At 37.0% G+C, this 24,808-nt stretch overlaps 1 protein-coding gene across 4 annotated transcripts in view; it reads right to left on the bottom strand.

The window, feature by feature from the left end:
- LOC107099853 (cholecystokinin receptor-like) overlaps positions 1–24,808 on the bottom strand; it is a 51,661-nt gene that overhangs the window by 11,656 nt on the left and 15,197 nt on the right. Inside the window, exons 2-5 of one of the 4 annotated variants that reach the window (XR_001481980.1) lie at positions 13,484–13,735; positions 9,134–9,395; positions 8,247–8,374; positions 1,890–2,562 (exon numbers count right to left, since the gene is read on the bottom strand). Coding sequence is in view for 2 of the 4 variants with exons in the window: in XM_015398129.1 (XP_015253615.1) it covers positions 2,018–2,562; positions 8,247–8,374; positions 9,134–9,395; positions 13,484–13,735 (1,187 nt within the window). In the remaining 2 variants the exon portion in view is untranslated. Of the gene's footprint in view, positions 1–1,221; positions 2,563–8,246; positions 8,375–9,133; positions 9,396–13,483; positions 13,736–24,808 lie in introns of those variants that run through there. The other 3 variants (XR_001481981.1, XM_015398128.1, XM_015398129.1) reach the window with 3 other exon arrangements.

Genomic DNA, 24,808 nt, shown 5'->3' with positions numbered 1-24,808 from the left:
TACTAAACATCTAGTGCTGCAGAACACAGGCCCACACTCTGGGCAGGTCATTAGTCTTTAGTTTCCAAGACTGACAGCACTGTGCCTCTGTGCATTCAGTAAAATATGTTCACCTGTTTGGCCTGGCAGCGCCAATGCTGAAACAGATTTAGTGTTAAGAGACTGGGGGCACCAGTGTCACTTACAAACAACAAAGATGTGACAAAGGGAAAAAAAAAACTCAAATCTGGCATCCACTCTGTAGCCCCCAGATAAGCTCAGCAATGGTAGCGAGTCATGAGCTCATTCATAATGCTGCAAAGAATAAATACATTCATCAAAGGGAAAGACTGACATTTAACATTTTCTTCAATCTGTATACTTCTGATAATAATTTTTCACATATATAAGGCCTGTTCACAAAAATAACAGGCAGTCATTGGATGAAATTCAATAAATAAAATAATATACAGCTCCTGTCTGTAAGTTTTAGGAGGGGAAAGTACCCCAGCCAGTTTAACAATCCCTAAACACAAAGTCCATGTTGTATGGCAGGTATTTTTATCTTGGATAAGTTGGCTTGTTTAGACCTTCATTTCTGACTCATTGAAATAAAGTATAAAGATTTCATATTATTAGGGAAGTTACGTTTCCTCTAAAGTTGGTCAATAATGATTTAAGGGTAAAAATTAATATTGTGCTTCAAGCCCATTAGAAATGGGGATCTGTGACTCAAAGAAGTCATATCACATAAGAGTTTTCAGTTTCAAAAAATGCGTCTAATGCCTCAACTTGGATACTTGTGCACTTTGAGGTCAGACGTGCCGGATGCTCCACGCTTGACATTTCAGTTTTTAAGCTGCTCTGTTCTGTCATAACAATCTAGAAATTGGAGCGAGGCTTGGCTTTAGTTGCTGTGATGAGTTGGGGAAAAAAATGTCAGATGCTAAAACCTACTAAAATAAGAGCTCTAACTACCTGTTAGCCTTTTACAACCCAAGAGTTCCTATACTGTACTTTACTTAGATCTTATTATACGCTACCAGTGAGACAAGTATAACTAATTCGAGTTAAACAGACCCTCACCTCAAAGAAATCAAAAGTATCACATTTAAAGCTTGTTTAGATTTGTTAGATTTTGACTTGTGTTCAAGTTTCAGGATAATAACCAATGTTGTGTCTAATATCGGAAATCAAAATACATGATGCATAAAACCTAAAAAAGGTTTAGGTACACTATTGTCTTTTATTGTATATGTTCATTGAAATGTGGCACAAATTGGGTTACGTGGGTTTTCTTTTTTTTCTCATGGTAGCAATAACAATTATATAATAACTTTAAAAAATCCTATGTTTACCATATTTTAACACAAGAAATTTACAATATAACATTTACATAATATATCATCGAAGCAGCAAAGTTGCACTGTATTCTGTTTTCCACCAGTGGAATATTGAGCCTACTTAATCATTTCCCATAAAAACACTTGATACAATTTCCTAAGTCAACAGGTAAAACCCTTACAATACATTGCCAGTAATAAATGAGGCAGCTAAATACTAGACATAAGCAGCATTGTCGTTTTTAGAAGCAGGCACTTACGCCACAAGTTAATTAAAATAACATCAACACAGAAATTTGCACAAATGACTATTAAACAGCTTTAATTGATCTCCTTTTTTAGCTATATAAATATGTATAAGCAATGGAGTGCCCGCTCTTATATATTATAACTTATTACTCCTGTCTGAGTCTAAACAATATGAACTCACAACCGGCACAAAAATTAGAAAATCTGCCTTCGTTCACTCTTAAAAAAACTACATAAATACTTTTTTTGTGCTACTTTCATAGACTATAGAGGTGTTTACACTGGTTGACTAAATTTCACTTTGTAATTTTTACTTACAGTCAGGTGAAGCTTCCAGACTGGTGCATTACAGTATATGGGCTGTTTCTACTAATGATTTTCCCTAAGCGCATAGCACTGGCATGGAAACAAAGGATGTGGATATTATGTTGCTGTAGTAACTGTCTTCAGCAGGTTCCCATGGTACTGACTATGGTGTAACTGAACCTGGACATGGATGCCCCCGTTGCCATAACATCCTCCTCGTTCTCACGTGGTTCCCGCCGGCGGCAATGATGGCAGCAAGGAGCAAAGCAGCAGGAGAAAGTGCCGAACAGGGCCTTGCGGAAGCGTGTATTCATGAAGCAGTAGATTATTGGGTTGACACAAGCAGAGGTGTAACTCAGCAAATGGATGAATGCAATGGGTGTCCCTGAGAGGGTACTTTCAGCGGTGGCGTTATCAAAAGCCCGCCACGTGTTTACACAGTATAGAGGCATCCAGCAGAGAAAGAACAAAAAAACGATGACCACCAGCATACGAATGACTCGCTTCTTGGCCTCCAGCTTGGCTCCAGATGCATTGCTGCGGGGTCTGTCAATCTTCATGGACTGGGTAGATGTAGACATGGTGGACATCTCCATTGAGCGTTGCCGTTTGACCTCATTAACATAGCAACCGTCTCCATCATCAGGATTACTAGACAAAGAGGAAGTCAGCCCATTCTTTACATCTACAGGGAAACAGCAGTGTAAAAGCTTTTAATATTTTTATAACTGGTAATTGCAACAAAAGTAAATATTCAACATTTTTCAAAATTATTAGATTTATATGCAAAATAGGCTCTAATTTTATACACATTAGAATTTTTCTACATAAAGAAGAAGTTACTCAAAATAGCTGCATTACTTTGAACTGGAATCAAGTAAAATCTTATCCATGCCCTTTACTGGTACTGGAAACCAGTAAAAGGTTTAGGGGCTGTACGCAGTACCAGAAAGACATGCTGCCTGTTATTTTGTGCCACCAACTTCAGTGCACAGTTACTAATCTAATTATGCAGTTTGACTGGTCTGCAGTGTTTTAATTTGCAAAAATCATGCACAAATCTGTCCTTCTGCATGCTTATCTCCATGTATTACTTTCAGAATTTTATTTCTTCCACCTCACAAGAGGTCATCCAAAACCTTTTTTAATTTCTACCAAACTAATCTCTATATTACATCCAGAATGAATATTATATTATCCTATTGTTTAATTTGGGATTTCCCAAATGAAAAAAACCTTTGAATATTTCTCTAGTTCCTGTATTTATATCATTTCATATATTCATATTCATATAGGAATTAAATATTTCCTTGTATTGTCACAAAATTGTCTTCTCTTAGAATTTATTTTAAGCATTTTTAATTACATATTTTTTCAAATTAAGTTCTTGATTTTTATTGCTAAACCCATATGAGGTGATTAAAAAAGAGCATATCACGGGTGAAACCATTATCACCTAGAACTATTTTTATCCTCAGGTTTTTTATCTGAATACCTGACTGAATATGTGAAAGTTTCTCCTAAAATACACAAGGATTTTAAACTGTATAATGTGCAATATTATCTGTACTAAATACCGAAATTAACTATGTTTCACAGAAGATAGAATACCAGTAAAACCCCATTAATGTACAGGGAGAGCATAGAAATTCCATGCAGAAAGCCCCCAGGCCAGGATTTTCTTCAATAAAGTAATTACATATTTTAAATTGTAAGACACAGGTTGCATGTATTTTTACAATTAAACTTTTTGATAAGTTTTCGGTCTTTGAGTTTGGATGTCCCCTCTCTTATAATCTCAATCTCAATTTTCTATCAGATGCAAGTAGGGTCTTGGCAGGGCGAGGCCAGTTAGAAGAAACATGCTTATAGCTAAATTTTTCATACATTTGTGTAACTTAGGTTCTCTATTATTCCCAAGGGAAACAATTTAGCGATATGTGAATCAGGTTACCCTGACTGATCCTTGCCTTGATAGATATGCATATAATTAGTTGACCAGTTCCCAACTGAGGAGCCCACTGTGGAGACCAACCCTTCAGTTTAGCTGAAGTCATTGAGCCATTGAGTCACTGAGCTCAATGTCTATGAGTTATAGTATGGGTTGGAGTGAAGCAACCTTTTTTAATATATATGAATTTATGTAAACTCTAATTTTAATGGTTTTGGATCTGTTTTCATTTTCTTTTTTAATTCCCATTGGTTTCATTTCTAATTTGTGAATTTGTGTATTTTTTGAGTTCTTACTTATTTCTTGTTTACCCTCTGTTGCCCCTTTGTGTCAGTCTCCTTCCCCTAGCTCCCTTCTAGATGCTTCCATCCACATCTGCTCCTTGTCAGCTCATTAGCCCAGTCTTTGTTCGGTCTCCCACTTATACTCTCCCTGTGCAGTTCCTCAGTGCCGATTTGTCATTGTTTCTTGATCCTCTTGTGTGTTTTCCCTGACATCTTCTATTTTTTGGTTTTAGATATTTTGTTGTTTTTGGATTTTGCCTCAGTTGCCACCTTTTTGAATTGTTAAATCTGCAAGAAACCACTTCAGCTTACGTCTCTTCATCTGGGTCCTCCAAAACCTCCACTCAACCTGACACTTATCTGTGTTTTTAATAAAAAAAATTTCTTAACCTTGTACAGCTCTTGAACGTTTAATCTCTAAATCTGTATTTCTACTGCAATTTTAAAGCTTTTTATCATCCACAAAGACCTTATTTTACTGATCATTTGAGTTTGATAAAGCTTATCAAAACTGATCATCTTGGAAATATAGGGAAAATCTATTACACAAGTGTTGCCTTGCAGGGACTGGGTTTCAATTTCAGCTGGGATTCTTTCTTCATTGATTTTGCATGTCCTCCCCATGCATGTGTGAATTCCAACTGGGTATTAAGGTTCCTCTCACAGTCAAAAAGCATGACTGTTAAGTTGACTGGTCTCTATCTCTCTGGTCGACTGGTCTCTCTCTACATCATCTAAGCAGTGTGTGTGTCTGTTTGTGTGTGATTGTTTTTTACTTTTTTGTCATCTGTTCCACTGTGTTCTTCTGTAATAAATTGGCGACCTATTCCCCAATGACCACTAGAGACAGACAACAGGTACACCCTGACGACTAATGGATGCACAGATGGATAGACAGATGAAGAAAAACAATCTCAAAATTTTACACTATTTTGTATTCAAAACAGGGATTTTCTCTAGCAGTTTGATCCTGATGGCCAAATTGCTCATTATGTTAAAATATACTTTAAGAAAAAGGTAGTCAAAATTTCAGCTATACCCCTTTTTTAGTGGCAGTACAGAATGTTTATTGTTGAACAAATGTTTTTTTCTACATTTTTTTTTTAAATGCTCTTAAATGGTTATCATTATTTGTCCCCTTTTTCCTGTGGCCAGTAGATTGATCCCTGTGATGACACAGGCACCTATTTGTAGGTTTATTCTGAATGACTCATCGTTCTTTAAAAAGTAGTTTCTCAGCTTGATGGAGTAAAAATTGACTCACATTTCCTGCAAAAACACAGTAATCATCTTCAGGGGGATATTGAAACTTATCAGAAATATTTGATCATCCTATTATTCTTCCATAAAGGAAAAAGTCGAACAAAACATTTGTAGAGGCCCAGGGTTACATTTAACAAACATAAGATGGTTTCCTCTATAGGGTAGATGAATTGTCTTTCAAATACAATGAAAACACACATACTATTACACTATATTGTTCCTGTGTTCTTGTTTTATGTTTGATAAACTGTAATTTGTAAAGAAATTGAAAATTCAAAAATAATTGCAATGCCCAGGCCCACAGTTTAGAGAAAACTGAATTCTATAACTCAGTGTTTGTCTTGACTCTTGTCAAGTAAAACTGATTATATGCAGTTTATTCTGGCCTAATTTTGTTGCCCCACAAATAAATATTGTAGTATTATTTAAAAAAGGGGATGGCATCCCCCTTCTTAAAAAAATCTTAAAAATAATCCCCCTTCTTAAATGACCATGCCCCCACTCCATCCCCTGTGACATTGTATTACTGAATGTGTAAAATCTCTAGTGTATATATCATTAGTAATGGCAATAATATCGCCCTTTCAACATTTAGCGGGCTGTGGGCTTATGAGTAGCCTGAGCAAAATAAATAAAATCAAATAAGTGTCCTACCATGACTATGAAGCTGATCCCAGTGGGAAATTAGTCCCTAACTATGTAGGCGCAGTGATAGCCATGCCAGTCCAGGGACTGACTGTAGTTCTACTTTAAGGTGCCATGGTCAAGGTCAATGACCGGCGTACCTGACATGTAACAAACATACCATGCATACTGCTTTAGGTTAATAGACTATATTAATGCATCATCCCCTTTAAAGCAAGGCTTCCTGTGTAGCAAAAATCAGGAGTCTGAAACTTGCTGGAGAGGAAAGGTAGTGTATACAAGGTGCTGTGATGTGGATAAATTGTGATTTTTAAAATTTTTAGTTACTTTAAGTTACTTTCAAAGAGGAAGTCTCAGATAAAGGTAAAGGTCTTCTCTATGACCTTAGTTAAAAAAAAAAATCTGTGATTCTGATTTTACATTGTTCTGACAATACTGCATATACTTATGATAAAACTAAATTGATTCTCTGTTACCAATTTGTAAAATGTCACTGTTGTTTCTGTATTAAGAATTAAGAATTGATAAAGGTCTTGAGAAAAAGCAGAAATACATGTAATATGAAATGCAGCCATATAAAGCGGACGCACAACGAGGACAAACTAAGGTTGTAAGAAGATCTGGTTATATCGACACACAAAAATAATAATCAATAAATTATGATAATAGTAAAATTTGTGATTGTTAAATGTTAAGACTGTTCATATAAGAAGGGAATGATTAGGAAGTGGTTGATGTTTAGACTGGGCTGGTTGTAGGGTGACCGGCAGACCAAATATAGCCTGTATGGCCTGGACAATGAGCCTGGTAATTCAAAGTCCCTAAAAGGTACTATAGTGTCCTATTGGTCAAGAAGATGGATTCCTGTTTATGTATAGGTTTAAAGGAACATGTTTTTGCCCATCTGGTCAAATCTGCATCTCGGCTGCAACACTCCTGCTTAGATCCTTGATCACAGAACACAGGCAGGGGGGCCTGCTCCCCAGCTCAACCACATCACCTGAGGAATAGCCAAAGGGAAAGACGAATAACCAGACCTCTGATGGAATGAAGAAAGAAGAAACGAAAGCCTGGCCAGGGGGCAAAGATGTTATTTTTTCAGGGATAGTATAGGGAGGATTCGAGGTTGACCATGATGAGCTAGAAAGAGAATCTGCCCAGTTCCAAGAAGAAAAAAGAAGAAGTTATATCTGGCCAGGGGACGAAGGTGTGTATTTTCAGGGTTAGTATAGGAGTACAAGCCTAGTGATCACTTGAATAAGTTTCTCATAAAGATTTGGGGATATGTAGGGTCCATGATGTCCAGAATGAAGGATAAATGGCCAGTCCAGCCAAGGGATGAAGATTTTATATTTTTCAGGGTTAGAATAGGAATACATCACCAGCAGAACATTTAGGAAAATGAGAGGGATCTGGAGAGCCCAGAAAGAAAAAGAAGATTGATCAGACCAGACCAGGAGTGATGCTTCAAAACTGTTCTGGAGAAATTATAGGGAAAGCAGTTACATTATCCGAGGACAACAGGACAAGTCTAATTACAAAGAAGCAAAAAACTATCCACCAAACTAAAATGCTCTTATATGTTTTGCTTAGTGTTCCATTGTATCCTCCTACTAATAATTACATTAAGTCAGACTCTGAGAAAGCTGTACTTAACTAATGTGAAATAAATATACTACATTTGGAAAAATCATGTAATAGATAAAAAGATGATATGTTATAATCTATTAGGTTTTCTGGAAAATCTGAATTTTATCTATATGTTTCTTAAAACAAAAAAACAGTTTGTAAACAGGTTTGTTGTTTTTATTACTTATTTATTAACTTTGAATTGCCAGAAAATTTAACCTAAGAGGAAACCTTTTAAAAGAGATTGAGTAAGTTGTAGCTTAACAAATGGCGTAAACTTGCTTAGGCATGTAAGGTAAAGTATTTTCATTTTATCTTTTGTAAAATAATGTTTTAACCCCCATTTTACATCCTCTTGTGAACAATCATGTTTAGAAACTATATATTAAACTTGGAATAACATGGTGTGTGAAGCACAATTAAATGCTTTTCAAATAAATATCCACTTTACTGAATCTCAACTATTTGGAATTTTGATTTTATTATCAGACATTTTGACCTAAAACGTTACATTTTTTTCTTTAACATTAAGCCATTTATTTTTCAGTTCATTTTAAAAGATTTATAACAAATATGTTGCGCATTAAAATACATTACCAGTGGAGTCTTTTTTAAGGCCGGTCTCAAATTGGATGCCTCTATAAAGTTCCCTAGAGATCAGTCCATAAGCGACAATCATAACAACTCCTGGAATTGCGAACAGCACAAGCAGAAGTAACACATACCTACAAAAGACAAATTTAAAAGTTAGACAAACAACTAAGAAAGTAGGAAAAGGAAAAGACAGACTTTTATACCATTTTATAGTAGACAAATATAAAAACTGTCATCTACATCTTAATTGGAAACAAATAACACATCTAATTTTAAGTAACTCATCTGCTGCTCTTGCAAGAGCTACAACCACACAGAAAATTCCACTTAATAAAGAGTTGTTTGCTTTTATTGAAGTGGTAATAGGCATTTATAATTTCTAATTACATCTCATTACTTCTCCCAATATTGTAAACCCCAATGGAGTGCCAAAATCCCCATCTGCATGCACCTGCATGCCTGCGTGTTGTAATTACCCTCTCATTTTGTGTTTCTTGTCTACCATACTTATTGCAGTTCCTCTAAACAAATTCAACACAACAGAACATGGACCACTGTAACTGGAATTGAAGTAAAATATTGGAACCATTTGTGTTATCGTAAACCAAATACATGAAGATGGACCAATGGGCCTGCCTGTTAACATTTTGTTTTAAGTATAATGGATCATAATAGAATATGTCATCTTAGATATGTATCTGCTTTAACACACCTGAATCAAATAATACAGTCATTAGCAGGACTGATAGGCATAATTTGTCTGCATACTAAGGAAGTAATTTAATCCTTTGATTCAGGTATGTTAGACTAGAGATGAATCCAAAAATTGCAGGACATCGGCCCTCGAGGACTTGAGTTTGACACCCCTCGTTTAGACCAATAACACTCACCAGGTCTGCTCCGCTGTTGCAAGGGGCCACTTGTGGCGGCATTGGTGTGCAGTGGTGTTATCAGGGCGTTTAAATGGTCTGAGGTGACTGATAATTGGGTAGGGGATCATGATGATGAAGGCCAGTACCCATGTAGCAGCAATCACCCGATATGCATGGGAACGGGTCTGCCATGCCCGTGACTTCAGAGGCTTGCAGATGGCACTGTAGCGCTCAATGGCTATGGCAACCAGGTTAAAAGTGGAAATGCTCACTGAGGTGCCTGTTGGAGAAAAAAAAAGATGTTGTATAAAAAGCTGAGAAAATTAGCATTTTACCACAGGTGATCAAATGTCATCACCTTTTCATAAGGCAATAAAACAACTATAATATAAGACTAAGAATAGGGCTCAGACTTACAAAGAGTCAGAAGAAAAAAAATTATTAATTTTTAAATATCTGTCAACACAACCAGGCTCAGTGTTGTGCAGCCACTGATGAAGGAAAGAGAGTGACAATGTAAAAAATTTAGTAGATATTCGAATGCCATGTTGAAGAACATCATGCTGCTGAACTGCTGGTGATATGATCTTCCATTTTCAGTCTCAAAGGACAAGACAGGAAATTACTCTTTACCTCGCTTATCCATGTCCTCTGTGACAATATAAGCTTTATGTTTAGGATAGGGAGGTGGAACCATGGTGGTGGCAGGGAGGCTCAGGGAAAAAAAATACCCAAAGGTGCTTCTTATTGTTTACACCTCAAAATGAAGGTTAACAGCTTCAGTGGATAATTAGAAAAATGTCTCTATTAGGCTTTATTTTGCTCTCTGGGGTCTGTTTCAGAAAGAAGTTTTAGAAGTTGTCTTAACCTGAAAACAGTGAAACTCAGATTTTTCCGTTTCACAGAGAGTGTTTCCTCAACCTGTTTCAGTCACCATAGTAACATTCTCCCCAAAGCTACTGTAACCTGGTCAGTAGCAGTTCTACGAGTTTACTTCTTCAGTAAACACGGAGTGTCTTCTATCTCCTCTCCCTACAGCCAATTGCGTTGTTTTATTTCCTGATTTAGTACAATTTTTGTCATAGTTTTGTGCATAAAAAAAATTCTATGGGACTGATAGCCTCTTATAACGGCCATTTATTTGGATGATAATATCCGAAGGGCGGCTGCAAACAGCCACTGCTGCCAAAATATTTCACCTAAATAGGTACATTGATCTTCTACCATTCGAGAAATAATCCCGTAATATTTTCACGGTAACAACATTTTGATATGTACTAGTTTTACTGAATATGTATTCCTGATATCTGAAACATGTTTTCTTAGTCTAAAGGAAATGCTAACCTAAGTCAAACAAAATGCACAGGTTCTCTTTGGGTTCTCCGTCTTCCTTCCACAATCCAAAACACGACTGTTAGGTTAACTGGCAACATTGGATTGTCCTAAGGTGTGAGTGTTTCTGTGCATGGTTGTATGTCTCTCCGTGTGTCTGTGTTGCCCTGCGACAAAATGGCACCCTGTCCAGGGTGTACCCTGCATCACTCTCATTGACTGCTGTAGATAGAAACCAACCCCAACATGACCCTGGCAGAATAAGTGGGAGAATATGGATGGATTATATGCTATCTCTTCATAAAATGTTGTCGGTAAATTAAGTAGAATAGCCTGAACCATACCATAACTAAGTTGTGATATTGTTTTTCTATTAATACTTATAGAAAAACTACTCACTGAGTTTGCAAAACTAGAAGCACAAACACTGCTTTGCACAGGTACAATTCACTGCATAGCAACTTTTTTTTGTGAAACTGTAAACACAACTCATTGCTTTTCACTCAATTTCCAAATTATCAACAATAGGGGTACTTTGGTCCACAACTGGTTTACAGATCACCCACTCCTCACTGCACTCAACCTCCCCCCACATTCTCCATTCTTGAATTCAATCAAAGAGTTCTTCTCTACCTGGCGCTGAAAGGTCTTTGACCATCGTCCCCATCAATGCTTAGCCCTTTTACAGGCAATGAATGACGCATGTGGGGATATTAGCAAGGCATCATGTCAGGCCTGAAAACAGCATTCCAGGAGATATTTTCCCTTGTGCTTTGGACAAAGAGGACATCGTGATGTGGAGAAAGTCTTTTGGCCTGACCCAGAGAGGCGACAAGATGTCGACTGATTTTTTTTTTTTTTTCTCTGTGATTTTGTGTCTGACTTAGGAAAAAAAAAAAAACGTGTTTGTTTGGATATGTTTAAACACCAATAGTTGAAGTTTGGATCCCTGTATGTTTATGGAACTTTGACAAAAGTATGACCTTGAAGTGATGTAGGCTTCCTTGTGCACATAGAAAGCCAAAGCCAGATGTATTTTTTATTTATACCATCAGTGTGTAGTTGGCATATTGAGTGCTTATTAACATGATGGCTTGTGTTAACTGTTTGATACAAAAATAAAAGTTTTATGAAGTTTAACGTGTGCTGAGGAATTTCAGCATTTCATTAATTTGCAGCCATAATTTAAATTGTTTATTTTGAAGACAGTGTAATATTTTCTACATCAGTCTAATCACATTATAGTTGGAGGTATTTGTTGGCACTCTTTACCCAGTGTTAATGCAGTTGATTTATGCTATAACAGCTGCCGTTTCTTTGCTTTGCTGTGACAGGTGAAGTTGTAGTGTAATATGATTTACAGTAACATTTCTGCTGCTTAGATGGTGCTTCACCACCAGCTGTTGCCTTATTAGAATATTCTCAATGATAGATTTAATGCCAACACATCTAGATGGCTGGAACTCAGCCACTCTGTGCTTTGAGTAGTTGACTTTGGTCAGTGTAACAAGCTTTCACAACCAAATACATCAAAGCCTTAGTCAAAAGACCCAAACCTGGCATAGTTCCAACACTCATCTCCACAAGCAGTGGCCAGGGAATTTATTTTTTGTTTTATGGGAGAACAGACAAATCTACAGCTCTGATTATTAAAAATACTCTAAGTTTATATGAAGCCACCATAACAGACCTGAATAGATTCTCTTCTAGATTATCTTCTATATTGTAATTGTAAAGACAGTCTATCTCTATTTAAGAAGCTTTTGGGTAATTGATTAAATGTCTTAAGGGAATTAAAAAGTATAATTGCTTTCTATTTCATTACTTTTGCCAACAGAATGTGATTGTCATATGTGCATCACTCATTTTTCAGCTTTATCAACCCTCACAGAAAATGTATTTAAGGGCCAGAAAGATTTATATAAAAAAAAAAATATTTTCCATTAGGAAAGCAATTAGAATTTTAAGAGAAAATATGTGTATACTTCAGTTAAAGATACCTTGTATGTCTCTTATCTCAAGTTAACTTTTTGTATTTTCCCAAAGAAAAACAATGAATGGTTTGAGGTTATTTTAGAGTAGGGTTGTCAAAAGTATCGATACTCAAAAAAACTATTGATACTGAAACGTTGTATCCGGATACAATACTCATTTTCAAAAAGTATCGATACAGTGCTACCACCAGTGGCACCTAAACCTTCATTCATCTAAAGTGCAGAACAGAGGGAAATGCACTTTCTGAACACTGTGTAATTGAATAATTCTGTGCACTTTTCAGTTTCACACTTTTTTGTAACAGGTGCAGCTAATTATTTTTGTTTCTTAACCGGTTTGGCTAGTGTCATTATTTGTGCAAAGCATAGCCAAGGAAGGAACACTTAATTTTAATTTTGTAAGTTTTTTATCAAGCTTGCTTAATATTGTGCACAGCATACAACCTCAAAATATTGTTCTTATTGTTTATTATATTTATTTATTTATTGTATTTTATTTTTAATGAAAATATTTCTGTTGAATTTTGGAGTCTTTGTTTTTATCCTTGGGGTATCGAAAATGGTATCGAGTATCGAATATTTTCCTTAGTATCGGTATCGAGTTGAAAAGTTTAGTATCGTGACAACCCTATTTTATAGGTCAATAAAATTAGTTTTTTTCTTAGTTGAACAGGACAAAATTGCCTCCTATATGATGTTTTGCAAAATACATGCAGGTTATACAATTGCTTTGTTTTTAACCTTCGTGTGGACAGACCAGATTGCTAGACAATAGTTGTAACATTGCACCATCAGGTTCCCCCATTTGAGCTGTGGATCTCTGCAGCTCTTATTGAATTTAATGGATGCTTCTTTGATTAATCACAGTTGGTGTAAGTCAGGGTCAATGCAATGACAGAAGTTAAACAGTTAAACCAGAATGTGTGGGTGTGTGAGTTTTAATCAGATCCTATGACTAAAATAAAGACTTAGACAACACACAGAAATTCCCCCATCTAACCCCCAACAGTAGACCCATTCCCCCAGTGCTTTTGTTACTCACCCATGAGATAGGCCACTATCTTGCACATCAAAGCCCCAAAAATGAAGTCTTTGAGAATGCTGGGGATCAAGTTGAAAGGCATGCAGAATATGGCCATCATCAGGTCACTCATGGCAAGTGACAACAGGAAGGTGTTGGTGACAGTGCGCATGCGCTTGTTGAATGTGAGCACCACGATAATCAGTAGGTTGCCAAATACACTCGAAAAGAAGATAAGCGAGTAGAGCAGGATGCGGAGTGTGTGGTCCTCCCCTGTTCAAGAAAAACACAGGAAATTAAAAAGTGCAGGTCTTTGTCCCTTTGAAAAAAATATCTGTTATGATTTACACTTTTATGTTCAATTTCTTAGTGAAAAACCTGACGTGTAACTTAGCAGCTTCCAATTTCTTTTTCTTTGTGAGGGTGGAAATTAATAGCTTTTATTTATTACCCAGATAAGTTGTTGCAAAGACACATTTTGATTGGTAGCTGCAATATTACTCCACATAGAAATGATGTAACACAAAGTTATTTTGAAATGACAAATCATGGACATGCCACCAACAAATATATCACTAAAACAGTATTCACTAAAACTTCTCCATGAGGCTGGATGGGAGTTTCTAATAGAGGCTGTCAGAGGAGATCCCATGTCTCTTTACTACTTTATCAGTAAAAAAATATGAAAATATTCTGGTAACATGAAGCCCTGAACTTAATCAGATTTTTAATGTGTCATAGTCAAAGCAATCTGCTTCCAGGCTTGATTTGTACTGTAGTTTCTTGACTTTAAAAAAAGAAAAGAATGCAGCTGTCAACATTTAGCCTTTGCTTTGGGTGTACAGCTCAAGGTTTGAAACTTAAGGGCAGAAATACTCTTTCTCAAAGATTATGTCTGAAATGTACATTTAAAACAGCATATTACGTATGAAATGCTCTAATAATTACGTTTTCTCTTTGGTTATTATGCCATGTTGTCAGCATCTCTTTTTTGTGTAGTTTCTTTGCATAAAGTGATATCGAGTAATTTAAATTTGAATTTAAAAGTTAAATAATTTCAGTAAGTCTGTAAGCAAAGTATCAAACGACATATAGACTAACTAAAAACAGACATTTTCAGGTGTTTATTTCTTTTAATTGTGATGATTTTGTAGTAAAAGCTAATGAAAACACAACATTAAGTAGAATATTACATCACAAACATAAAAGGAAAAAAATATTACAGAAAGGTCAGATATATAAGACATAGGAGAATCCTCCATGCAGAAAAATAACGTGTAAAGAAAGCGAAGAAGGAAGGCCTGAAAACAAATCCCTGTGGGATGCCAGTGTTGAGGATCAGATGGGTAGATGGGAATGTCACCACCTGGACCCTGTTAGTGAGGAAGTTAATGATCTAGGAGCAAAGCAATGCAGATATACAAAGTTTGTAGAGTATCAGGACCAGCATGCTCTCCTCTGTTCTTCATGCTGCATCCCAGGCAAAGGCAGTCTCACTCCCAGCTCATTAAAAATTGACACATAGTAATAACGCCCTCAGAGGGTCAGATACTGACACAACGCGTTTACCCTTCTCATCATTCACTGACATGCTAGGTGTATGGTAGGTTGAGGAAGGAACTTGCAAAATATTACATAATCTTCAATCTGAACAATCTGAAATAAGCCACATTTTTTGTCGCAGGTCACTTGCATGTCTACAGTACAACCTGTCATGCACGCTGTTTGTCAATACGTAGCACTAGGGGTACCCCCGCAGCATCAGTATGTGACACACAGGGGGCTTGATCAAGTAAATATTTGATGAGTTGGGATGAGAATGTGCTGCAAGTTGTCCAGGCAGCATATAGAATGGTACAACAGCAGAACACCAAGCTGTTCCCAGAATAAAAACTCGATTTCAAAGAGAAGTTGTAGAGCGATCTGGAGATTAGGGTGATGGATATAAGTCCTTTTAAGCTTGAAGATTAGAGTTTATGATAACAGATGAAATGTTGAAAAATTGTATTGGGAATATGCAAGAAGATTGTTCATTAATGTGATACACATTTGATTGCTATAGTGCCATCAAAAGCTTTTTCTTCAAATTTTGAAAATTACATTTTTAGTGGCAATGTAAGTGTAATGTTACAGTCATCTCTAATCATTGTTTATTGTCCTACCATGTTTTGTAAGGTTCCAGGGTCATTTCCTGTTAAAAAAAAAAAAACAACAACAGTTGGGCGTGCTTTGGTGGCGTAGTGGTTAGCACACACGACCCATGTATGGGGGCCTCAGTCCTTGGTGCGGATTTGAATCCGGCCTATGGTTCTCTCCCCCTCTCTCATCCCCCTTTCCTGTCAGCCTACTGTTCATAAAAAAACGAGCCACTACTGTCGTTAAATACTGGAAGAAAAAAAAGTCGGTAGTTTGAATGATGATTTTACATCTTGTGAAATCAATTGAAGGAACTGTGCTATCTTGCATGTACTTGGCCACTTTGAGTCCCTGCTGCCATCGACTCATTAAACGGAGAACAAATGCAACTGTTTTTAAATATGGATGACAAAAAAATCGCCACAAATGCACCTCAAACTCCAACACAGACTACTTTATATTTTTAACGTTTATTTAAATGTATCTATTTCCTCTTTAAGTACTGATGCAACTGCTAGTTAAACATTAGCCTTAGCAGTGCCCTTTTTTTTCTCATATCCAAACCAAGTTATAGCTTGACAAATTTCCCATAAATTATGGCATTGCTTTCTAAAATTCTAATTGAAGATTTTATTGCATTTTTTTTTTGTTTCTGGAGAGAAATAAACACAATTTATTGTCTTTTAAAATGAAGATTTTGAGTTGAGTTGTAAAAAAACCTTTTACTGATTTACTATAACCAAATAACTGAATCCAAATGAAGACCACTGGATAGAATAAATTTATTTAAAAACAAGAAGAATGGAAAATAGAAGAAAGCACCTATGTTATAATTGCCTGGGGAAACATTTTCTCTTTCATTTATTCATCAATTTAATGCACTTTTATAAAATCATCAGAAAACAACTATTGATGTGGAAATCATTTAGAGACTCTTTCAATAGTTATTTTCTATGCCTGAGTTACCATATGAACTGATTAGTAACTGCAATCTGTGCTCTTTCAGAGCCATTTGCCATCCTAAGCTTTTATGATTTATGAGTTTCCATTTTGACAAGTCATTATTTAGGGAAAAAAAATATTTAAAAGTTAAGGTGGCCTCTCCCTTGGACACAAATAATGAAAATATATAAAGAAAGAAAAAGGGAGTCAAGGGACCATTACTGCATCATATCTTCTAAAGACTATGTTATTTGCCTTTACTCTGCAGCTTTCTTGGGCACCCTTTCAAAGGGTTACCCACCATTTCTGTATCCAGAGGAATAAGATGTCTTTGTGTGTTCCACATCTACAGGACAACAAACACATAACAGATATAAGCTTTAATCCTCACAGCTGTGGAGGAGCACATACAGGGATACAATTCCAACATTCCCACAATTTGCAGCAAGTAAATGACCTTTTCTACAATCTGAAAATTTCACAAGCCTTTAAATGTATGGCTACCAACAACTTTATTCTGTTGGCTTGCATCAAACAGGAATACAGTAGCAGCCACTGGAGTGACCCCCTCTTGCATATTTGTTTACTCTGACTCCACCCTTTCACAGAATTACAGGGTCTGACCAGGAGGTGATGCTTCTCTTTAGATCTTAATGTCCAGAAATTATGACAGGAAGAACATTTTAGTACAAACATTGATGTTTAAAAAGGAATTATAGAGGACCAGCCAAGGGCCCATCAAGGAAAGTGGAAAAAGTTTAAATGGCTACTACCGTACATGTTATTTGCAGTTATGGTCAACAATTATAGTTTAGTTAGAAAGTATGCTTTTTACAATGCAGACAAATCTTCACAAATCTTTTGCTTGCAACTGGCAAAAGCGCAGTTTTATTACTTCAGTCCTTAAACTTTAGATATAATAAAAGATTTTTCATTTGAATCTAATACAATTAATTATTTTTTTCTATTAAATTGACCAAATGTGGGTTGATCCATATTTAATGTACTACTTACAATCCTTCCTCATTGACAGGCAGCAGCTGGTTAGCTATGATAAAACCTACTCCCCTGTGATGGCAGCTACTTGTGGCGCTGTACAAAGACGTGTTAGCTATCCACCACTGCTTGGCCTTTACTCTAATGACTCTGTAACAACAGTGCCACTAATAGCAAATGTGGAAAGCAGGGGATTTATCTGAACTCCTCTCCTCTCCTCTGGCAACTGGCAACCTCTCAGTCTTCATCATCACCATCTCAGCAGAGCAAACGACACCCTTGCTCATTGCTTTGACACATTTTCCCCACCCTTTTGGAAAACAGTTAACACAGATGTCATTCAGGCAGTCCAAACTCCATTGCTTTAGCAAAGGTAGCCAAACAGACACCATATCTTCACATCTCTCATAGACTTTTTGATCGGTATGAAATATCTGAAGCTGTTTTACACTTCTTAACACAACTTTTTTTATTTCCAATCAGTCTGTATGGCTTTGAAGGTGATATGTTTTGTTTTCTTCTTTGCAAGCATGGATTGTCTAGACAGATGAGAGTCAGAGTTAGAGGTAGAGGGCTCAGGGGAAAAGGAGTCAGGGGAAGAGAAGTCTGTGTGTGAATTGGAGGTGTAGCTTGATGATACAGTAAATCATGGCCTTTCACTTAAAGAGGCTAGACAAAGAGTCCAACCTCTTCTCAACAGAAACACGGTTGGATCAATTGAAAGTTTTTTGACTGGAGAACAGGTAATGTTGCTATACAGTATGTGCAGATATAGCTGTAGTAAGATACTGTATATCATGCAATTCTTTCGACATTTTATGTATTCTTTATAGGACTGAAAGGCTACAGGTTGGTGGTTTTAGACACAGAACTTTGAATGCTGAGGAGGCGGCAGCCATTGGTTCAGGTAAATAATGTCATTAGGCTGCTTGAAATCCAGGAAGCAGCGTTGTAGATCAGGGCGTATTTAGTAAAGTATACTGTGAGCATGATGCTGTGAAGCAGATCAATATACGGAGAATTTGCAGTACTATACTTTTATGCCCTGGCATATAATGCAGTTACTGTCAACTGCAGTTACTTTTATGTAATTGTGATTTTGCTTTCTTTTTTCTTTAGCCAATCATAGAGCTTAAAGCTAATTGGGCACATCATGTTTTAATTTATGTTGATGAAGTCAGCTTCCACCTCTGTAGAGGTGACATAGGAGGTATCTCATTGGCCATAGGGCCACTATTACAGTTCCAGGGCAGAAGGGGGCCAACATACCTATGTGCGCTGCTATTTCCAATGACTGCGTAGTCTGTCATATTCATGCAGTTGGCCCCCTACAATACTGAGCGCCTCGTTATATTCCTTAACACCCTGCATGACAGGCTCATTCCGCCTCAGGAAGGAGGGCTGTTGAATCATAAGTCACATGTGTTTGAAATTTTGAATGCTGCTTAAACACCAGTGCTTTAGTGGGTTTCTGTGCTTGTTTATCAATGTGCATCCAATGTGCATAACAGTGTAACATATGTTTTAGTGGGTAAAAATATGTTTGCAAATTGTGCTTAAATAGGTTAAAGTACTTAAGTTAAAACTAAAATCTGTTAAAGGCTAAAACCTGTTATTAGGATTACTGAGTCAATACAACATGATATAGAGTCAATTAAATCTTGTTCATGGCTTTTTTTTAAATCAACAAAACAGCTGCTGAGTTTATATAAACAAGTATTTTATGTTTTTTGTCTATGAAATATTTGTCCCAAATTAATATATATACTTTTTTTTTTTAGTTATAAAGTAAGGTGCTTAAGCAAAGGTTTTGTCAGGGCTCCAGTCTGTGTGATTGTTTTTGTCTCCCTTCCACCAACAGGAGGCGCCTGGTTCTGGTCCGCCTCCTCACACACCTGCTGATGGTTACCTCGTTAACGGAGTGCTCTTAAGCTGCTGATTGCCACTACCTTGATGCCAGAGTGTTTGCCAGTTTTGGGTACTCTAGCCAAGCTGAGTTTTTGCTGAGTAAGACTGAGTTCTTGTCCACCTGAGTTTTAACTTTGTTTTTTGTCTTTGCCTCTCGGCAGGAAGTCATCCTGCAAACTGGACATTTCGGACCTTCACTCCCTGGAGGGATCAACTGAGCCTTAAACTGAGCTGGGGATTCAGACAGGAGGTTTGGATCCACTTTCCCTGAGAGGACGTTGAGTTTACTCTCTGAGCAAGGGAATCATCTCCACTACGACCCGTCCAAGTACCGCAGGAAATTTGAGTGGTAGTCAGTTTCTCCTTACACCTACAACCCACCTAGTTCTGGGTAAACCCTGTTCCGCCCTCCACCGAATCAGACTAACACTGGAAAACAGCACACAGATTGGAGTGAAAGATTCTATAACTTCTCTGGAAACGTGAGTCAACAACCAGATCCTCTTCTCCAAATGCACAAATGAAATTTCCCACTGAGCCTGAACTAATCGTTGTCTTCCCCTCAGCTTCCAGTTCCGGCTGAGCAGAGTTCAGAGCAACACTGCACCGTGCTTTATTTCTTCAATAAAACCTGTTAAACCTTTTCCCCTGGTCTCTCTGAATTAGTTTCTCTGCATGTGGGTCCGAGCTTTAGATAAAACCCTGACAGATTTTTGATGACATCTTTGGGTTTACATTTTTTATAACTGCTACAGAATCAATTTCCAGCTCATGTTTTCAAATGTTTATTAAAGAGAAATAAAGGAATAGTATATATTGCTAAAGGAGTCATCACCCAGAAATCTGTTTTTGTTGGGCTTCAGTTTACAGGTAAATCAGAAAAGCCCACAAGAGTGCGCTCTCCACAGAGCATCATGTGGTTCTATTATTAGTGTGCCTCGCTTTGATCATCACCATCTCTAATCCACCAAAATGGTTCATTCCAACAATCGGGGACTGACCTGCAGGCAGTAGGTAATTTTCTCTGTGCATGTAACTTTTTAACTATTATAAACGAATCATTGCAAACAGATAATGTTGCTGCCTCTACATGAACGTGCATTCACAAATTCTGGTGTGTACCCTTGTGAAAAAAAGAGGTATGGAAAGGGGTTTGAATTATTTTATCTTTGAAAGATATTCATCTCTATATGTATGTTTTCTTTTAAAAAATATTTAATATGAATTTAAATACAATTTATGAAGGACTGTATATATAAAAGGCCAGGCTATCACTTCCTTAATGTGTTATTACCAATTATGCCGCTGTATGTGCGTCTGAGTCAGAGATAGGAAATGTGGAGTATACAAGTCATCTCCATGTCATGTATTTAATCTAACCAGCCAATTAACCAGGGGAGTCCAATCTGCACAGGTTGATTCATGGTGAAGATTGGACTCACCTGCTTCAGTGGCAGGGTAGAACAAATACATGACATGTTGGTGACTTGTTGACTCCACATTTCCCATCTCTGGTCTAAGTGTCCATTGGAAAATTATTGACTTTACAAATTTCAGACCTGACAGGCATGGACATTTAAGCCTATTTTTTGGGGGGGGGGTTCAACACTAGTAACCTGTTCAGCATTAATGCTACTGTTACTAACCCAAGAGCTGCTCTGCTGGTGGCAGTGGGTTTAACACATCATACAAGGACTCGGCTGATATGATCAAGAGTGAGTTTAAGGAGACTACTAACGTGGGCCAAACACAGAAAGAGCTGAAACTCAAGAGAGCCTGCAGGTTGACCACGGATTGGGTAAGGTATTTTTCAACTAATTTCTGGCTAGTTCAATACAATACTACAATCACTGTATCAATGTGAAACAATCTAACCGTCATGAGACCAAATTACTTTAAGTACTAAATATTCTGAAAAACCTATACAGAGCAGTCCTATTAGCAACAGCCGTTGCTGGTCCTACAGCTTGTTGCAACCTGCTGTCAGCTTTTTTTTTTTTTTTTCTAACTGCTCATGTACCCAACCCACTGTACTTTCTTACCTCTGGAATGCACTGCATGCCTTTGTTGTTCCCTCTGTCTTACTGCTTGACAAAATCTCATTTTCTATGATTTTCAGGAATTTCATAAACAATGCACTACAGTTATTTATACAAAACATAAAAGTTAAAAAATATTACTGTTATCTTTATTTTGAATGTCAGAAAAGAATTTGCAGCTCCCTATGTTTTATTTTCCATGAAAAGTGGGTCGAGTGGCTCTTTGAGTGTTAAAAGCTGCTGAATGTGTGTCAAGAAGCAATAATCTTTCTCCACAGTCAGTCATATTATTTAAAACTGTTGTAACATTAAACCACACTGTATAACTTTACAAACCTTAGTGAGGACATCAATAGCCTGGGTTCTATAGATTCTACGTACAACCATTAATGAATGTTGCCCTTTGGTGAAAAACTAAATGTATGAAATATCTTAGGAATGTATAAGACATTAACTTTTCAGCGAAACACCTGGCTATCACTTGTGCACTTGACATAGTTCTTCTCACATATGCCTTCCTATAAATTACTTAATTTCATCTCCTGAATAATATACTCAAATTAATCTATACAGAACCTGGCTGTAACATTCTGTAAATACAGGATGTAGTTTCAAATTAATATAATAACAAAATGCTTGAAACAGTCTTTATCACTCCCACTCAAAATGTTCTGTTTTCATTGTCCTATTTTCTTCATTTAATTAATAGATGGAAGTCAGTAAGTTCTTTGTTATCATATTGTTATACTTAGAGCGAACTTTATTACTGAAACTGTATTGCTTAGGGTTGAATAAAGTTAATTACTTTCCAAAACACATTTATGGCTACCTACCAAAATCACAATTTATGATGGTCTGTTGTTTCAAAATAAGAATGAAAAAATTGTAAAAGCAATTTATTGTAGAGACAGAGCTATTTTGACACTTGTGTCTTGAAATTGACTATTTTACAATGTATTTACAAAAGGCCTAATACATAAACTAGAACACGACTGTTTTATAACCAAAGAAAACTACAAGGACACACATTTTGCATGTAAATGCTGATTAGGGCCCTTAAACTTAGGTGTTTTTGTGCCTGCACTAAAGCATCTTACCAGGGGCTTAGCCTCCCCACAAATAGGGTCCTATCTACATGCTATATAATAATAGGCATGACTGAAACTATTTCTAAGACATTTACAGCCTAAAAAATAAACAATATTGCATGTGAAGCATTTTATATTTGTTATTTCTTCCACTTTTTTTGTTTCTATCTATATGTGGCAGGTTTAGTCTAATAATGTCATCATTAATTAACAATTTCTATCAGATTAAGACAATGTTTAGTCAAAGGGAAAATGTGTCTTAAATGTATTATTATTTGAAATTCAAATGAAGAAAAAAAATACAGTAAATCTAAATATTTTCCTATGGCTTGTGCAAACATAACTAATCCTGTAGCTAACCAACATTGATTCACTATAATCACCTGAGATGTACATTCATGCCTTGTGCACAGCTGGCTCTGAAGCATAATCTGCACACTTATTATCCACCAGCTTGTCAGATAGCCCTATACCATTCAAATAAAACAAAATATTCTAGCATGGTTTATTCATAAAAACTAAACAGACAAATGAATTGCAACATTTAGCTCTTATATTTGGTTTTCAGTAAATCAGCATAGAAAAGAAAATCAGCTTTCAAATGTTTTTGTATCAGTTGCAAGCTTAGTGAAGGATTTAGCCTTAGGCTGGTCGGAAAAAAGTCAGCAAGTCAGTCTTTTGCTGTCTCTTTCTACATCCCTCCCTCCCTCCCTCTACACATACACACATGCACAGACATCTACTGACATGTGGCTTCACCATCTGTCACACAACCTCCTCTGCAAATATACAGCTCTAATATGGTGAATGTGCTGCTGGTAGAACATCAGGGTTACTCCACTGAAGCAGGCAGGGCAATGGCAGCAACTTAAAATATTTCTTTTGTGCGTCTAGACAGGAGTGCAGGCACAATCCATGGGTACATAAGGAAAACACACAGACAGATGATTGACAAAAGAGAGCGAGCGCAACAGTCTGTTTTGGTTGTGCCACTCTTCAGTCAGACTGATAAAATATGTTAAACTGGCTTCTGATTAATCAAAGCAATTAGCTTTTCCTGCGTGATTGATGATAACTCCCTCAGCACATTTACCCATTCCTTCAGGCAAAAAGTTCTCAAAGCTCTTGTTGTGATGATGTGTAAAGTGGAATTTAGTTCTGAATTTAGTTGAACTGAAACAATAGAACTGAAACAATAGAAACCTCATTAGACCTGAGAGAAAATGCAAACTTTTGTTTAGTTTTGAATATAGTGTATTCAAATTATTGCACATTGTAAGGTGAACACTGGAATTGGTCCCATCAAAAGCATTAAAATTTTACTGATTACGTGTCATGAAGTGTATGATTGTAGTAAAGGTATTAAAATCCAGCAGAGTTTGATGTCGAAATTGTGAGTATATATTATTGAAAAGAATAAAAAAAAATTAAATTAAAGACATACTGTCCTAAAGAATTTAACTACTGTTTCCTTGCTTCTTCCTGTTGCAAGAAATAGTTAACAGATCACATATTGCAGGTGCATATATCCGAAACACATAATGAAAACTGTATTTCTCTGAAAGGGAAACCTCTAAAGTGTGTTCGTTTTCGAAATGAAGACCAGGGCGTGCAGGTGGTGCAGTGGTTAGCGTGCACGATCCATGTACGTAGGCCTTAGTCGTCGACGCAGGCAATCCGGGTACAAATTTGGCCTAGCCACAAAACCAAAGTGATTATTGGCAGCCATTTTTGAAACCCCCCGAAAAACCCATAAAGACCAAGCAGCAACTGGGAGAGCAGTAGGAGCTGTCCATTCCGCGCATGCCGCATTCTGCGCATGCGGAATGGACAGCTCGTCAATGTCGATGATGGTTGTTGGAGCTGCCATAATTCCTATAGTCTCTGTATGTAACCTCTCTCACTGGGGACGCTTGTATAGTAGCATTTCATCAGTTCCAAGTTTTCTGCTCTAGTCCATCTATGTCTTGTTCCAGTAGCCAATTTGTCATCAAGTTGCCCTGGTTCCCTAGCAACTGACGCAGACCTTGTTAACCTGGGCGACGTCCGAGCCGGTATGGCTCTTGTATTTGCGGCTTCACTCATGCCTGAGGTAGGCCACTAAGCACAAAGGACCTTGCCTAAGGGTCCACCTGGATGTCCATGCCGGGAATCAAACCCACGGTCACCTGTGGAACATCTGCCATGAGTATGAGCTGGAAGTCCCAAGGTCAAAATGGAAGACACCTCCTAAGGTA

The sequence above is a fragment of the Cyprinodon variegatus genome, unplaced genomic scaffold (genome assembly GCF_000732505.1).
Source record: "Cyprinodon variegatus isolate N-32 unplaced genomic scaffold, C_variegatus-1.0 Scaffold913, whole genome shotgun sequence".
NCBI classification, from domain to species: Eukaryota; Metazoa; Chordata; class Actinopteri; order Cyprinodontiformes; family Cyprinodontidae; genus Cyprinodon; species Cyprinodon variegatus.
The sequence above is the reverse complement of the archived record's forward strand: the minus strand, read 5'-3'. Positions and strand labels throughout refer to the sequence as shown.